The sequence below is a fragment of the Saccopteryx bilineata genome, chromosome 5 (assembly GCF_036850765.1).
Source record: "Saccopteryx bilineata isolate mSacBil1 chromosome 5, mSacBil1_pri_phased_curated, whole genome shotgun sequence".
Taxonomy (NCBI): domain Eukaryota; kingdom Metazoa; phylum Chordata; class Mammalia; order Chiroptera; family Emballonuridae; genus Saccopteryx; species Saccopteryx bilineata.
The window spans coordinates 171,555,721-171,573,280 of record NC_089494.1 but is presented as its reverse complement, the minus strand read 5'-3'; the positions used below and the strand labels follow the sequence as shown (position 1 = coordinate 171,573,280).

Sequence of the window (17,560 nt, the reverse complement as noted above, 5' to 3'; positions counted from 1 at the left end):
TACAATTAAGTGTAAAAACAAACAAACAAAAAAAAAACGATTGCATTTTAGACATCAAAAGAATCTTGGGCAACTATTGCATCTATTAATGGTAGTGGGGTATCTGAATCTATCATGGAATTAAGAACACAGTCTTGATGGCTTTAGCCTGAGTTAATATGATTGGACTGGTCTTTAGGGATGCCTTAATGTCCAAGGACAAGTCAAGAGTGGGAAATGAGGCCCAGAGAGATTAGATAACTATTAAGACCAGAACAATGCTCTTACCCAAACTATAATCCATGATACTAAGACACTGTCACTCACTGGCCTTACCGGAAGGTAAGGTATTCTATGAAGAATAAAAATAAGGAGGCATGAACTCTTCCCATCCTTGACTGAGTCACTGGCCTGACCATGAAAAGGAGACTCAGATTCCTGGAGTCAGAGCAATGTCTCTGGCACCCCCAAAGCTGGGTGAGCCAGAGGCAATCTCCAGGAAAGATGGTGAACTGCCTTTCTTATTCCTGTGCCAATTGCATTGATGTCTTCTCACCTCTCACCATTTAAATGCACCAACTCACTACTCAGGAGCTTTCAAGAGTATTTGAATTTTCTCTCAAACATCCTTGAGGACTAGCTGAATTTTTCTGTTCAGAATAAAGCATCAAATCACAAGATAATAAAAACTGCCATTTATTAGGTGCTTATCAACAACTGCACCAGATATTTTGCTATTAAATCATTACAACCCAATGTGTTAGGTTACCTAGTTGAGTAAATGGAGGATGAGAGAGGGTAAATAATCTACCGAAGGTAACACAGTCTGTCAGGGACAAAGCTGAGATTAGAATGTAGTCCTCATCATACATGTTCCCTGGGAGAAGGAGACTGCCCTTCAAGGCTCACTTTAATCCTTCAAAATGCCTTCTTGGTTTACAAGAACAGGTAGAGACCATCTTCACAATACAAACTGCACTACTGCTGAAAAGGAGGGGCTATTTCCCCTGTTCTCTTATTAATTCAGAGTAGAAGTACGTGTCTCAATGTATGTGATGTGATCTTCTCTCCTCAGTAGAGCACACCCTATACAGCCTGCTCCATTCCAGGCCAGTGACCTCCAGGAGAGCACAAAATTAAGATGCTGGGCAGTCAAAGCATTTAAATATAGTACTGCTATATGACAGGAACAAGTATCGATAATATCTTAACATACAACTAAAGCTACAATAATAAGAAAAGCATCTGGACTGGTCTGAGAATCTCATCAGATTTACTACTAAATGGTTGATTTTGAGTATAGTATGATTAGTGACTTAAGAAACTTACATGGTAACATGGAAAAAAGGCAAAAAATGAAGAATAATTCATTTCCAGGTGATACCACTTAAAATTGTTCTAAGTCATTCTGTGTTGTGAGAGTTAAACATCTGGATACTTAAAGGCTTAAAGATTATCAACATTCTTGACAAGTAAATAAGACAGGACAGACATGCTTCCGTCATGCTTCTCCATGATTAACAAGGAAACAGAAATCAAATAATCAAGGGATTTGTTAGATTACCTTTGGTCCAGGAAGTCCATGGGGTCCCTGAAAATGAAAAACACAGCTTTTAATTAAGAACTGATTCCCTGTTTCCCAGCAGAAGTGATTACATAAAGTAACAGAAGAGATGTAAAACAAGAATCTTTTTGTTTGAGCTCTAGCTAGAGGCAGGCCAGTGAATGTTAATACCTCGTGGAAGTCCCTTCCAGCTTCTGGACTGCTTTGTCATAGAAAATTTATTAATAGCAATTCTTTCTGCTAAATACCTGTGAGGGAAGGAGGAATCTAAAAGGATTATATGAAATAAAAAAATAAAAAACAAAGGATTGTAAATCTACACTACTCCTATTTCTTAAATCTACATTTAAAAAAAATCTAGGTGGAAAATGTGAGATATTTTATAAATTTTATGAAATACAGATAGGTCTTAAAAGACAGAAATTTGCCAAAGAAAATGTGGAAATAATAGTCAAGTCTGGAACCCCGTTGCATAATTTGTTTAAGACTAAGGAAAGGATTCTAATGCAGCAGTGGTAAGCATTATTCTTTAGAACGTATTTATTTTTATAAGGATGAATTCTTCAAGGTTCTTGTAAGAGACTTTTATCAATGGAAGGAAGTCGTAATGCCATGCATGCATGAATCAGCGCTTTTCCCTTGCATTTTGTGAAAAACCTAAATATATAGACTAATAGCCAACCTAAATTAACTAAAGGTTACTGCGAATTGTTTAAACCTTTCAAGTAGTTTATATAAACAATTGGAGAGAGGAGTATTTAAATGCCCATCAGTAAAATCATGACAGTGGGAAATATTTTTAACAAGCAATACATGGATATTTGTTATATACATATGTCTACATTGGAATAACATTTTCCCTTTAGATAAGTTGTGGTAAACACTTTCAGCAACTGTATGATATTTTATCAGGTATTCTTATCTTATTTTAGTAATGATTTATAGCAGTTTTAAACTAGGTAATTTTATGATATAAAAAAGAGATAGTGTTTTTAAATTAAATCTTCTAACTTAAAGTGGAGGGAGTATAAAAAAGCGAAAAGTATGCCATTTGCTTAATTTTTAATAAACAGTCCAGTTTTTAAATTTACTTATTCATTTTAGAGAGGAGAGAGTGAGAGAGAGAGAGAAAAAAAAAGTGGGGAGGAGCAGGAAGCATCAACTCCCATATGTGCCTTGACCAGGTAAGCCCAGGGTTTTGAACCGGCGACCTCAGTGTTCCAGGTCGACGCTTTATCCAATGCGCCACCATAGGTCAGGTGACAGTCCAGTTTTTAAGAAAATAAGGTTAATTATAATTGTTTTTGTGGGTGAAATAGAAACAGCAGTTAAAAATAGATGGTTGGGTCTGGGGCTCTGCTCTGTGGCTCAGATCATTCTACTGATGCTCTTTTGTAGAGCACAGTGGGAGGAAAGAGAAACCTACAGTGTCTTGAATCCGTATGATTGAAGACATGTGGTTTATTGAGACACTTTATACATGAATGTGATCTTAGAGGCTGCTTGACTTTTCTCCATCCTGCCCCGCTCAAAAGCTTTGGCAGCACTCTGCCTTCTATGGTCTAGCCTTAACTCAACTGTCACTAGATCGACAGTTGGAGAATTACACTGGTTTAATGTCTGCCTTCCTCGCTGGATATAAGTCCTATGAGGACATGGTCCTTGTCTACATTGGTCACTGAGGGATACCGGCAGTAAATACTGTATCTATCAAAGCACCAAAAAAGTGAAAAGGAAAAGATCCAATAATATATGTCATCTGTGGAAGCAAGCTTCAATTTTTATAATACTGTTTTATAATTGTTCTTATTGAATATTTTATTAAAGGATCTTAATCTTCAAAGCTGGTTAGAAACATTAATGGCTACAATTATTAATCTTGTTTTTTGCTACTAATGGTCTAGAGAACATTGTTTAAAATGATTTGCCGATGTTCACTTTGTAAGGCCGGAGTAAAGCTTGCCAAATCTGTCTGTCTTCAACTTTACTATCACAAAACTACTCTATCTCCTTCCAGCAGACGGGGTTGGGAGAGTGAAAGACAACACCATAAAATCAGTGTATCTCAAAGCACCTCATATTTTCTGTCTATTCCACGGAGAGTAGTACAAAATCCAAGCTGGCTGTTTTGAGGAATGTGCTCATGTTTTCTCTAGTAGCAGGCTCATAAATAAATGATTACATCTCAGAGAGAAGAGAGACTTACCATGGGGCCTGGTGGGCCATGGGGACCTGGTGGGCCTGGTGGGCCTATGATCTGTGTATCCAAAAAATAAACATGGATTTGGTTACTTCATTTAGATAAGGCTTTTTTTTCTAGGGTTCTGCTAAGGCCATTAATAGTTGCAGAGAAAGATGGATACTAGAAGAAATGATGTGTTTGATTCTCTAGGTTTATAAATTCCTTTATGAGAACAACAACAAAAAAAACCTTTAAAAAATACAGTTGTTTTATAAAAGCCAGAATAAACAAAAAATACATTAAAAGAAAAGGAAGCAACTGATTACCAAGAAATGCTATAATGCCACAACCATTATTAAATTTTCCAGTGTTTCACTAAGCAACAACAGGGCACTGGAGAAAAATAAGAACATATGTTTTATATTCATGAAGCTCTACCTACAAGCATCATGGGAAAACCATTGATTTTTCCCCACCAGGGTTAGTCCTCTAAGAAACTGCTTCTAACTGAGACTTCTGAGACATTTTGTCTCTCATTGTGCAAGGCCAACAGATATTTATTTATTCTACAGTTTGACAAACCAAGAGTTTTATGGTCTTTCCACTGCTGATAAGCCATCTGGCATAGGTTGGGCTAGATGAATTATAGGGCCGTTTCAGAGTTTTCAGGAACCACGGAAGTTCAGCCACCGCGAACTTACGGAAGGGCCCTGAGGACCTGGCAAGCCGGAGTCTCCTTTCTCTCCTTTCATCCCGTTGGCACCCTGCAAATAGCCATTAAGAGAGGTGAGCTGCTCTGGTTATTTCCAAAGTGTAAGGAACAGCTGAATTTTCTCCCCAAACCCAATATCCTTTTGAAATTTTTGTGTTACACATACAATATTTAAAAGAAGGATTTATCCCCCTGCATTTTAGCCTTAAACAGCAAGCTTCCCCAAATCTCTAAACTGTGGGTGATATGTGAAATAGAATATAAAGTCAATATAAACTACTTTAGGCTTGACTGGTTAAACTTATACATTGCTGAATACATCATATAACAAATGTTACACTTCTTACGGTGGTTTTCACTTTAAAAGGCAGAGGTCAGCCTTTTAACTATGTTGTCATTGACATTTACCTATTCATTTTCCTGTTTTTTAAAAAATTGAGGGTGGTAAGGTTTTCTGCATTCTCCCACCCCCATATTTTTATATAATTTCCCTCCAAATTTTCAGTAAAAAATTATGGGAGAAAGCCATGAAAACACCATCCCAAAGTATGATACACATCTATAAAACACTTTCCAGAGTAATTTGTATTTTAAATTAATATTTTTTGGTTTGTTTAGGTTTTAATTATAGTTGATTTTAAAATAATCAGTTATCGGCCCTGGCCGGTTGGCTCAGCGGTAGAGCGTTGGCCTGGCGTGCGGGGGACCCGGGTTTGATTCCCGGCCAGGCCACATAGGAGAAGTGCCCATTTGTTTCTCCACCCCCCCCTTCCTCTCTGTTTCTCTCTTCCCCTCCCGCAGCCGAGGCTCCATTGGAGCAAAAAAGATGGCCCGGGCGCTGGGGATGGCTCCTTGGCCTCTGCCCCAGGCGCTAGAGTGGCTCTGGTCTCGGCAGAGCATCGCCCCCTGGTGGGCAGAGCGTCGCCCCTGGTGGGCGTGCTGGGTGGATCCCGGTCGGGCGCATGCGGGAGTCTGTCTGACTGTCTCTCCCCGTTTCCAGCTTCAGAAAAATACAAAAAAAAAAAAAAAAGATCAGTTATCACTATCTTGTGCATATTAAATTCAAATGACCTTTACTTATTTTACTATTTTTAGTGAAAATAATTCAGGAAAACTTGAATTATTTTATGGTGCATTTGTTCAGAGGCTTTAACATTTGTTATAGAGCCTCAGTGATTAACCAATAATACCTCAAATACTTAAAAATAAGACTATTATATTAATCATTAGCTGAGACTGCAATTAATAATACAATTTTTTTCTGATTATTTATCTTAATAAGAACACATAAACGTACCGGTAACCCAGGAAGTCCGATTCCTCCTTTCTCACCAGGCGTACCTGGGTCTCCCACATCTCCCTTTGAACCCTTGAGTCCCTACAAATGACACGGTTTGCATGTAAGAATCATACTAACCCTTGATAGTTACATCCTAGAGAAAACAGAATTCCAAATCAATTTTGTCAATAGGTGTGTCCTATGTGGAGATGATTCTGATTTTCATTTTCAGGTAGAATTATTTTTAGTAGCAATGTTCCACATTTAATCCCTGTGTAATAAAAGGGGTTAAATTCTATCATTTAGGCCACCTACCTATGAAAAACATGAACTTAGGTGTTGTCATCATTTCTACTGATTCATATTTTTACCTGGCAGCTAATTCTATATCATCTGTTCTGAAAACGATTTAATGGACTTAATTCTCAACAGTACAATACACATTTGAACCAGAACTTATTATTATAACAACAAAGGTCCAAATAAATTCCCCCCATTGCCACTATGTTCCTTATACCCCCTTTAAATGCTGGCAGAAGTTCTAATTACCATCAGTTCTCAATGGTATAATCTATAAACAAGTAAATCATTCACTGCACACTAATGCTCAATCAACATTTAGAAACACTTCAACCTCTCCACAGTGTTCTTATTTTCTTCTCGTGACATCTCTATGAAGTGATCCAAGATGTTATTTTTATTCTCCTTTTACCATGAGGAAATAGATAAATGTGTATTTTGAATGTGAACAGTTCTGAATTAGTGATACTAATATTGAAATTAATTTAAGTTGTTAGGCATTTTCATTGAAGGAAAATGCATAATTTTTTTATTCCTCAAAACAGCATTCCTTGATGAACATGACCTGATGGCCCATTCTTCAGCAGGGATAAGCAGAATTATGGCAGTAAGGGGCTCTGAGGCTGCACAGCCTGTTCATCTTTTCTATAGTAAAACACTGCTTGTGGACAGAAATGTGTCTTTTCTTGTTACTTACACCTATTTTACAGGACCTACTTCAGAACTACCTGTTAGGTGGGTGGATAGATGCTTGAATGGCTAAATAAATCTTATTGGTTAATAGACCCTGGTTGGTTTTAGGACTCTAATAATAGCAGAATAGTTAACCCGCTGGATGTGTTAGCAGAAGAAAACCTTGTAAAGCCTACAGGGGAAGAAATCCAGCTATTGCACATGTAAGGACCATGTAGTATGTTGTGACACATGTCAAATGATTTATAGTGACTAATACTGGGGAAGAAAATGTACAACCAGATTTAAAAGTTCTAATGTGATCTCCGATTCATATAGTGAATCATCTAAAGTTTCTTTTTTAACTACCACATTTATTTAATGTGACAACATGTAATTTCCTTTTAAAAAATTTGTATTAAATTTATTGCAGTGATATTGGTTAATAATATTATACAGGTTTCAGGTGTACAATTCTATAATACATCTACTACATACTGCATTATGTATCATCATGTAATTTCAACATAAGATTCTGATATTAAAATAACTCTTCTCTTAAACTTAATTTCCTTATCTAATACTATCACCTAAGGAGTATATTTCACTAACTATATCAGAATTCCCTTGAGCCCTGTCTGGTTGGCTCAGTAGATAGAGTGTCACCCGGCACATAGATATTCTGGGGTTGATCCCCGGTCAGGGCACACATGAAAAGCTACCATCTACTTCTCTTCCCCTTCCTCCTCTCCCTCTTTTCTCTCTCTTCCCTCTCGCAGTGGCTTGACTGGTTTGAGCACTGGCCCCAGGCGCTGAGGATAGCTCGGTTGATTCGAGTGTTGGCCCTAGACAGGGTTGTTAGGTGGATCCTGGTTGGGGCACATATGGAAGGCTATCATCTATCCATCTCCCCACCTCTCACTTAAAAAAAAAAAGGATCTCCTTGATTTCTTATGATCTACTTGACTTTAGCCAGTTCTTGGGTAAATAATACAAGCACAGAAAACATCAAATAGCTTGAAACTAACCCTGTGATTCGATTCTGAAATTTGAATACTGTCCTCAATCTCTTGGCCAGATTCTTTCAGGTTTATAGGCCAAATCCAGCCCAGGGCTTGTTTTTGTACAGGCTGAATGTTTTAAAAAAATTTAAGGGGTGTTAAAAAAAATGGATCTGCAACAGAACCTGTATGTGGCCTACAAAGTCTAAAACATTTACTGCCTAGACCTTTATAGAAAAAGTTTGCCAACGTCTGTTTTAAAGAAAATCCTTGGAGAAGCTGTCATATTCTGCAAAGCTCCAACTGCCGTGTTTGTTTCTATCTTTTCTAATGATCTAGAAAATTGGGTCATCTTTATTTGGGAAAAGAAAAAATATATAAGCAATATCTAGTTTTGTTGAAATTTTGTCACTGATTTTCTTCTTGAGTTATTTATATTCACTGACAAGAAGTGGGCTATTTTTACTAAATAGGTAATCATTCTACAAGTCTATTAAAAATTCACAGAGGTATCACTGGTTGATTGATAAGGGGTATTAAAACAAAACCAAAGCATCACATAGCTTATATGTTTCTGTGTAGAAAATTGTCTAATTTAAAACCAATTTCTCTTTAGAGTCACTGTAGTCTCTAGAACAGATGGTGAAAAAAAGAGAGAGGATATCATATATCAGCACACATGCCTTTCTTGGCTTCAAACTTATAATAAAAGTAGTGATCGATAACAATGCTTTAAATGACAGTATGCCTCTTTGAAAATTACCTGCTCTCCATCAACTCCTGGGATTCCTGGAGATCCTGGCTCCCCCTGTTAAGATAAAAACTGATGGCTCCCTTCCATTTATCATTGGTAGCATACTAGACTATATAAAAATGTTGCTAGTTGGTAACAGTACAATTTGACTTTCAGCAAATGTATCATAACCCAAGAATATTCTATTACATCATGCCACATATCTAAACTAAGTGAAATAGCATTTTCTTCAATATTATGTATAACAATATTTATATATAGTTAAGATCCAGTGTGTTTATTTTTTTCCTCATGTGAGATGCAGTCTAAAAAAATTGGTGAAACAAACTGATAAAAATCATTTGATGGTTAACCATATTCTATAGCAACAAGCTATATGCTTCAGTTATTTTTTTTTCTCCTTAAAAGATCTGTATGATTTCTGTTATTTTCCAATTTGAGAAAAAAAGCAAATATATGACAGTTATCTGAAGAAAAAATAAAATGCAAAGCCTCATAAGTTCAGAATGTTTTAATTGGCACTGTTTAAGCCACAGACACAAATTTGTAATGATTTTGAATGTGTTACTTCTAGAAAAGCCTCACTGAAGGATATAATAAATCAGATAATATTGTAATTGACATAAAATTACTTTTGGATCAATTCAATTTCCTATACTATTTTAGTAATGTACTAAATTTACTATTTATATTATGATTTATTAGAACCCTTGACAAACCCAATATATATAGATTTATTCTTTTTAAATAAAGATGTTCCATTAAAAACAAATTTAAACAGTGTGCCAGAGATTTATTCAAACAACAAATTTCCAGGCACATTTTAGTTGGAAAAGTACTGAATAAATTATTTGAAAGACAAGATATTTTATATCAATGAATCATATATTTGAATACCATTATAAATATCCCTGGTTTCCACATTGCGGAAACTTTGTAAAAACAGCCCTTTTGAGGGTTGAGTGGCCTGCTTTACAGACAGAATTTTAAGGGGGTTGACTTGAGGCTGTATTTTTCTAGAAAGACTTGTTTGGTGATGTTATAAACCACAACACTGAAATGGCTAGAGCTCTTTTCCCTGGTAAAAACTTGAACAGCTATGGGCCACAGCATGAAATTTGAGCTTCCAATGTTATAGAAGGCATGACAAACAAATGAAAATAAATAAATAAATATAAGAAAGAAAAAAAAGAAAGCACGTTTCTTTTCCAGATTTCCTGCTCTTTGTGGTAGCAGCAAAGTTTATTTTGCTACAAACAAGCCTGCTGAGGTTGGATGCAACCGGCTAAGCCCTAGTTTCATTCAGTCTGAATACTTGTCAGCACTCTGGGTCCAATAATGATTGCTTTGCTAAACTTTTACCTTTAAAATGTGACCCATAAGTGTTTAAAAGAAAAACATAATTCATGAGTTATTCATTTATCCTTCACCCATCAAAAGTAGTTTGTAAAGAGATATTTGATGTGGAAGAAGTCAAACAATCCCGGTTTGATAATGGAAGGAGCAATGCTAATTGAAAAAGTTCCTATTCAGTATGAGTAAGAACAGGGTTTAGATTTGACTCAGGCTGTAACTGCTGAGTCTTGGTCATTAATTTAAGTACATCTCACCCCGATTATCCCAAGGAGAGATCATAGAACACATAAAGGACTATATCAACTAACTTAAGATCTCAATTATAAGATCTCTGTGAGGTGTGGGGGGTGGGGCACAGTGACAGCATAGTGGGAAGGATGGCAAGGTAAGAGGTTAGGGAGTATGACTAGCCACCTTCCCCTCCTCTACCCCATCCCACCTGTCTAGACATTTATTTTGGCCAATTTTCCCATCTTTCAGTTTCAGCTTGAAGTCATCCTAGACTCCCAAGGTTAAGACAGCCTTCTTAATGTGCATCTTGATCAAAGCATTTACTTTTATTTATAAATAATGGTGCTTTTACTTGCCTTTCTCCCTCTCCAGGCTGTAATGCCCTGGTTGAAACCCCTTACTATACCTTAGTATCCTTACTAGATATCAATACTTATCCCAGAGTAGATGCTCGAAAATTCCTTATTGAATAGTTGAATTAATAAATGAGTAGCAACTGCTTTATAAGACAAGGGGGATATAGGTTTTAATGATATAGCCTTCTTGGTGAGGTGGTCCTTTTTGCCTTTACGGGTCAAGGGATGGGCACTTTTTGGACTTCTATAGACATTTGGACTATAAACAAAAGTCCTGGAACTTGTGTAGGTTTGTAGCGAATGATGTGCATATTTAGCACTGGGGACAATTTTGATTCTGAAGACTCAGTTAAGTGAGGAGATGAAACAAGGAACTCAGACCTTGGTTGACTCGATGTTGAGGAAAAAAAGAATCTGTAGATTTCCTTCTAGGTTATCTAGTCCAGCTTACCAAGATATTACAGCATAAAAATCTAGACCGGCTTGCTCACCAAGAACAAAGACTATGTATGACTTGGTTACATCTCTTAGGGACCAGAATGTGGTGGAGAAATAGAAACTTAAAAATCCCAAATCTTACTCTATTATACAGGAAATCTGTTTGAAATTAAGGTCTATGTTCAAATATATTTCACATAGCCAAAAACCTCAGTAGTATTTTACTTTATATTTCTTTTTATAATAGAAAAATAACTGTTTCCAGTGCTAGCTTTCTGTTCCTAAGTATCTTGAAAGGGAAGAGTACAAAAGCTGATGTGTGTGTGTATACGTGTACATGAATGTGTAAGGTTGATTTAGCAAATAAACTGCCTTAAGTAGCATAAACAAAAGATGGATTTCTGAACTACCTGAATTGCCAACAAAAATCCAATGACGGAAGTCATATTTCAACACACATAGCTTAGTTCTGAAAAGCCAGAGTAACTGGCCATGTGTTAACTGATTAAATATCTAAGCTTTAGTTTGGAGGGAGAAAGCAAATGCCAACCACAAATTTTGATATAATCAAGTAATTCTAGGTTTCTACTGTTCATTGTTGGTATGTTTCATTAGATAAGATTTAAATGGCAGAATGTTTGAATATATATAATATTGGGATGTGTTATAGAAAATGACTCAAAAATGAGTCCTAAAATTTTCATTGTAAATGCATCATGCTAAAGCTTCCCTTATATTTTTGATTACAAAAGAATTGGAAGGAAGAATCCTTTTTAGTGTCTGAGTAAATTTTCCTTCAATCCTCCTCTATTATTTTCTTCATACACCACATATAGTGTTTCTTTACACTTATAATTTCTGTAAAATGTATTTTCCCTTGTTTAATATTCTGTTTTACCAGTGTCCTCCTCCCAAAATTATTCCTATTTCTCTCCCATTCTTCCCTAATTTTCCTTTTTCTCCGATCCCTCTGCCTTCAGCCCAAACTTCAGTTTCTACTCTTACTCCTTTAAGCAATAGTACTCACTTCAGCATCTCCAGTATTTTATAAGATTAATTTCCAAAGATACAAATATGTAATATAGAACTCTCCGCACCATACATGATAAATGGAAACATGCAAAATAAAGAATAACCTTTGGCCCCTGTAGTCCTTGAGGTCCAGGGGGTCCAGGGGGTCCCTAAATCCAGAAAAGACAAAGTTATAAAAAATAGCCAAGTCTATATATTAAATGTTATGATGCAAATAATGAGTATAATACACAACTTCCTAATTTCTATCACAATCAAATACCCCAAGTATTTAATTTGCAATAAATAAAAAATTCACCAGTTACAGAATTATGAAAACTACCTACTTATATGTAAAAACATCAACAAATATTTAGGCCAAAATAATACAGAAGATGATTTTGAATTGATTTGTAAGACAATATAAAATTGCTGCATGTCTCAAACTCCCCAGATTGACTTAGTGTATTAATATTATCTGTGTCTCGAGACACCCCCCAAAAGGCTTTCATTTCCCAAATACTAAAGTACGAAGCTAAATAATTAAGATAAGGCCAGAGTTTTAAGGAAAAAAACTTCTTTTCTTGACTTTTTCACTAAGCAGACAATGATTCAATGGGGACAAATGTGTGAAAGGTTATTAATATAAGAAAATTCAGATAAAAGCAGTTGCTACATTAGTATCACTATGAGCAGCATGCATCGCCATCAGCTACAAAGCCACGAACCACAGAAATCATGCAATAAGAGTTACCGTGACTGTTAAGGTGGTAATCCTCTGTTGGGAAAATGTATTGATAAAGACAGGGTTACCTATTTTGTGTGCCAAAGTACAATAATACACTTCTGAAATAATCAACTTTTTGAATATGTTTTGGTAAGACTGATATTTCATAAGGCACTGACAAGAGCGTATTCTATCTTCAAACGAATACAACATATTGTAAAGATTCTTTATAACATTATTTTTAGAATTTTATTTAAAAAACTCTGTGGATAAAGAAAAAAGAAAATGTCAAAATTTTAATTCACCTGATTTTTTAAAAATTATGTAGTAAAATACTATACATTAGATAGATGTTTGTCAGTGTAGTGGTGACCTGAGAAACTTCATCATTCATAAGAGCTCTATTCTTAATACTTTGATTAGAGAAAACCAAACTAATTGTATAAGTGATATTTTTTTTCTCTTTTAGATTGTACCTCATGGTTTCCATGTGCATGCCATGTCTAAAGATAAAAGTTGACATGGGATTTATTTAGTTTCTTAATGTAAAGTGGTAAGTACTGTAACAAAACATACTCTCTGAAAGTATGACTCTCCAAAACACATAAGTCTGTAGGACTTATGACCAATCTATGCGATCATAAAGGGGAAAGGACATCTGTTCCAACAGAGAAACATTATCCAATTACATATACCAGTGTGAATACTGACTGGTTTAACACTATCCCTTTGTTTTCCACTGCTTCATTCCAATTCCTGATTCAGGTGGTTGTTGTTATTTTTTATTATTATCGTTGTAAAAATGATCTTAGTATTATCTACCATACTTCAAACAATTGGTTCTCTAGAGACATGATGTCATTGTTCCTTACAAAATAATACATTTATGTATGTGTATAAATCGTTCACTTTTGCACTCTATGATAAAAATCAGTTATAGTCATTATAGCTTCAGAGAAAACACGGTAGGAATAAATCAGCCAGTACTTCTAAGATAAAGGCAAAATGACCACAAACTGGGGCAGGGTTATAAAAAAAAAAAATCAAGGCCAAGATTTTTATACCATCATATCTGTGTAAATTAAGATGCCACTTTATTTATTCTTATGGGATTCACTGAAAGCAAGAGTTGCACTTATGGTTATGAAAAAGCTACTTCTTTTCTTTTATAGGTAAATTTAGAGTCAGTTTTAAAAAGGCTGTTAGAAACTTATAGCATAGAAATACTTTCTTTCTCATTGCCTTCCTATTACATTCAGCAATTTTAACTAGAAAACAGCATGATAAGACCTTAGAAAAGAAAGGGAGTTTAAAATTTGGACCCTCAGTGCCTTGGCCAGATACCATGGTTGGTTGGAACATCATCTGGAAGCACAGAGGTTGCTGGTTTGATCCCCGATCAGGGTACATATAGAAACAGATCAATGTTCCTCTCTCTTGCTCTCTCCCTTCCTCTCTCTCTAAAATCAATCAAGAAAAAAAAATTGACCCTAGGAGGTTTTCCCACATGTGCCATATGTAATTTATTTTTCACCTAAACACAAAATTAGTTTGTCTTTTTTTCTTTTAATTTAAGGACGAGAGCATGTTTTATCATTAGGCGTGTAATAAAACAATATTATTAATGGTAACTGAACCATCTAACAGATGGGGTTTAAAGGATCTTATTAAATAATTGTATTTGTGAGACCTAAAAATTATACAGGGCAGGTTGCATTCAGTTGATAGAAGAACAAATGACAGAACGCTAAGCTCATTTCTCAAAACCGGAGTTTTTATGCCACCCTGCAGCACCGGGGTGGAGACACACAGAGACGTCCTAACGACGTTTCTTTACATTGGACTTCTTGCATCGGGTTCGTCTCAGTTAAAGCTGTACAAATGCAGCAGGATTGTCTCTTGAAGTTCAGTAATGATTTGAAAACCAGAATTTAGGTAGTGATGAAGAAAGGCGTGCCATTCTCTAGTGAGGCCTGATGTGAAAGGGAAGGCATGAGCTGGAGCGAATGTGAACTGGGCAAAGGCTGCCAGGCTGCTTTGTGATTTATCTCCTGAGATACTTATGTGAATCGCTCTACAATTAAAGGTTTTTTTTTTTCATTTCTGACAAGGATGCAAGCTTAAAATCACCCATGATTTACACTAGAGAACAGGTTTAGTTTAAATCGTGGTGAGGAATTTTAAAAGCTTGAGTAGGAAATGGAGAGATTTTACTGCTAATTGTGGAAATGTATCCACCTTAAATAAAAATCAGAATAAATGGCTTATGGCAAATGTTCATGTAAATAACTTTCAATAGAGGCAGCAGTAAAAATTTATATTTGTAATGTGATATCTTTATAACTGTTATATACTCCTATTTATCAAATTATCCCAGACTTTTTTTTGCAGATTTTTTTAGAGGAGGCAATAGTGAAAGGAAATTGGCAAAACTGAAAATCCATCACTGGCAAGAGAATTAGAAGAATAAATGTCTGCTACTTACTCTCAATCTAATGGCTATTTAGTTTAGTTCATTTTATTAAGGACTCTTCATCCATTAGAGTACATAATTAAGAAAACAAATAAATATAAACTATTTACAAGCATAACATACAGCTTCCCTAACAAGCCCATAAGAATAATAAATCTTTAGAGGTTGAGATATAAATATGAACTAGTCGATTATGATGAATTTTTTACTTGTTTACACTCATGCAGAATTCCAGATGAGAAGAAGAAACTGAGCACAAATATCCTCTCTTATCAAGATGCAGGTGTCAGAATTTTAATAAAGTACATTGTGTTTAGGCACACTAGTAAAAAGTGTTCAAGAACTCCTGAAAATAATCTTAAGCATAATGTTAGATTTTTAGAAAAAAAAATCCATTCTAAAAAATCCTCATTTTACAGATGCAAACAATGAAGTATAGATACATTGATTTCCCCAAAATGACTTAGCTAATTAGTAGTAGAGGGGAAATCAAACCAGAGATTTCAGTTTTAGGCTAAGTGATTCTCTTTCTTAACTAACCAGTTTCTGTTAAGTATACCATAAGTCTTTGAATTTCTGGACATAGAAACTGCTCCATGCCAGGCTCTGTTCATGCACAGGATGCTTTAAAAGTACTCTTTTGTACTTTTAAAGTGTACTGAACAGACACTTCTCCCAAGAAGATACTTTGAAAATGGAAACAGATGCATCAGGTGAGATATAATGGATAAAGGACTAGTAATACAAATGGTTTAAAAATAACTCTAGGCCCTGGCCTAGAGTTGGCTCAGCAGTAGAGTGTCAGCCCAGCATGTGGAAGTCCTGGGTTTGATTTCTGGTCATGGCACACAGGAGAAGTGACTATCTGCTTCTTTACCCCTCCCCCCCTTTCTTTCTCTCTCTCTCTATTTTCCTCCTTTAGCCATGGCTCGAATGAGAAAGTTGGCCACGGGTGCTGAGGATGGCTCCAAGGCCTCACCTCAGATGCTAAAATAGCTCAGTTGCCGAGCAACGGAGCAGCAGTTCCAGATGGGCAGAACATCAGCCCCAGATGGGAGTTGCCAGGTGGATCCCAGTCAGGGTGCATGCAGGAGTCTGTCTCTCATCTCCCTGCTTCTTACTTGATTAAAAAAATAATAACTCTAAAGTTTCTATTTCAAGAAATTCAAAGACTTATGGGATCATCAATAGAAATTGGTTAATTAAGAAAGGGGATCACTTGGTAGGTGAAAAAGGTACCCAGTTTAATTTTGTGTCTTGGTGGAAGTTGATAAGGCAATGGTGCATCTATAAAGGACATATTTCTAGATAGCTGGAGGTACATGCAAATCAGACCTGGTGATGAAAGATTTAGAAGCAGCCATAATGCAGAAGAACACAGAATGACTGTATTAAGAAAAGACTAGAGACTTGAGGATATGCCAAAAATTAGGGAACGGACAGAGAAACTGAAAATATAAAAATAGAGTGGATCCATCAAAATACAACACTGGAAGAAGTAAGAGTAGAGGATCAGAAAAACCAGAAAAAAATGTCTTAAAAGGAAGGTGGTTTACTATAAATGTCACACGGAAGTCAACGGTGATAGCACAATGTGCTTGACCTAATGGTTGTTAGTGATCTTTAGAGGAGTTACAACAGAATGATGAAACAGGCTAGAATGCAGGAGTCTAAGCATGGAAAGGATGAACAGGATGCAAAATGATGGAGACATGCCACTCAGGCTATGGTTTTTATTTAATGGAAGGGGAAAAAATTGAATGGTAGTAGTAATAAGAAACACTCATAGCGGACTTATTATGGGCCAGGCATGTAACCATGTATGGCTCACAGCAACCCCATTAGGTAGAGACTATGACTGTTCCTGTTTTAGAGAAAACTGAGGCACAGAAAAGTTAACTTGCCCTAGGTTGTGCATTTAGTAAGCAAAGAGCTGAGATTTGAACCTACGCAGCTTCAATTCCTGAACCACAGGGCTGTTCATTGCTTTGCTAGGCTTGCTTTTCAAGCAAGATGCAAAGATCTGTGGAACTAACACAAGGTTTAAGCCAGGTGAGACTTAAGTAAATCTAAAGGTAAAAGAGAAAGGAAAGATTGAAAAATGCTAGGAAATAAAGAGGGTAGACTGGGGCAGCAAAAGGGGGATGGGTTCAGAATAGGGAGAAGGGGTGCTTTTAGCAGTGGACCTTGGGGATCCCTGTAGTGAGGAAGCTGATATCTGCACACGTTACGTGGTGCTCATCAGGGTCACTGTCTGTGTCAGGGCAGGGAGCAGTCACTTGCCTGCAAGGCTTCATGGAGGTTGCCATTATAGTCTATGATCTCGGTGGCTCCTGGATCCCCCTTTTGACCAGGTGGACCCTATGAGAAAAACCGACCAACAGAAAGTCATGTGGCTTAGGCTGGGATATAGAAGGAACTACAGTAAAAACAGAAACAGCAACTTGCAGCTCTTTTTTATTTTTTACCATCAATTCCCAATAAAGCACAACCGCACTTTAGAATACATAATCATGCTTGAATTT

At 36.2% G+C, this 17,560-nt stretch overlaps 1 protein-coding gene across 1 annotated transcript in view; it reads right to left on the bottom strand.

The window, feature by feature from the left end:
- COL25A1 (collagen type XXV alpha 1 chain) overlaps window positions 1-17,560 on the bottom strand; it is a 603,455-nt gene that overhangs the window by 28,377 nt on the left and 557,518 nt on the right. Inside the window, exons 23-30 of the mRNA XM_066232766.1 lie at window positions 17,319-17,396; window positions 12,590-12,613; window positions 11,961-12,005; window positions 8,453-8,497; window positions 5,735-5,815; window positions 4,427-4,489; window positions 3,750-3,800; window positions 1,544-1,570 (exon numbers count right to left, since the gene is read on the bottom strand). Coding sequence (XP_066088863.1) covers window positions 1,544-1,570; window positions 3,750-3,800; window positions 4,427-4,489; window positions 5,735-5,815; window positions 8,453-8,497; window positions 11,961-12,005; window positions 12,590-12,613; window positions 17,319-17,396 — 414 coding nt within the window. The remainder of the gene's footprint in view (window positions 1-1,543; window positions 1,571-3,749; window positions 3,801-4,426; window positions 4,490-5,734; window positions 5,816-8,452; window positions 8,498-11,960; window positions 12,006-12,589; window positions 12,614-17,318; window positions 17,397-17,560) is intronic.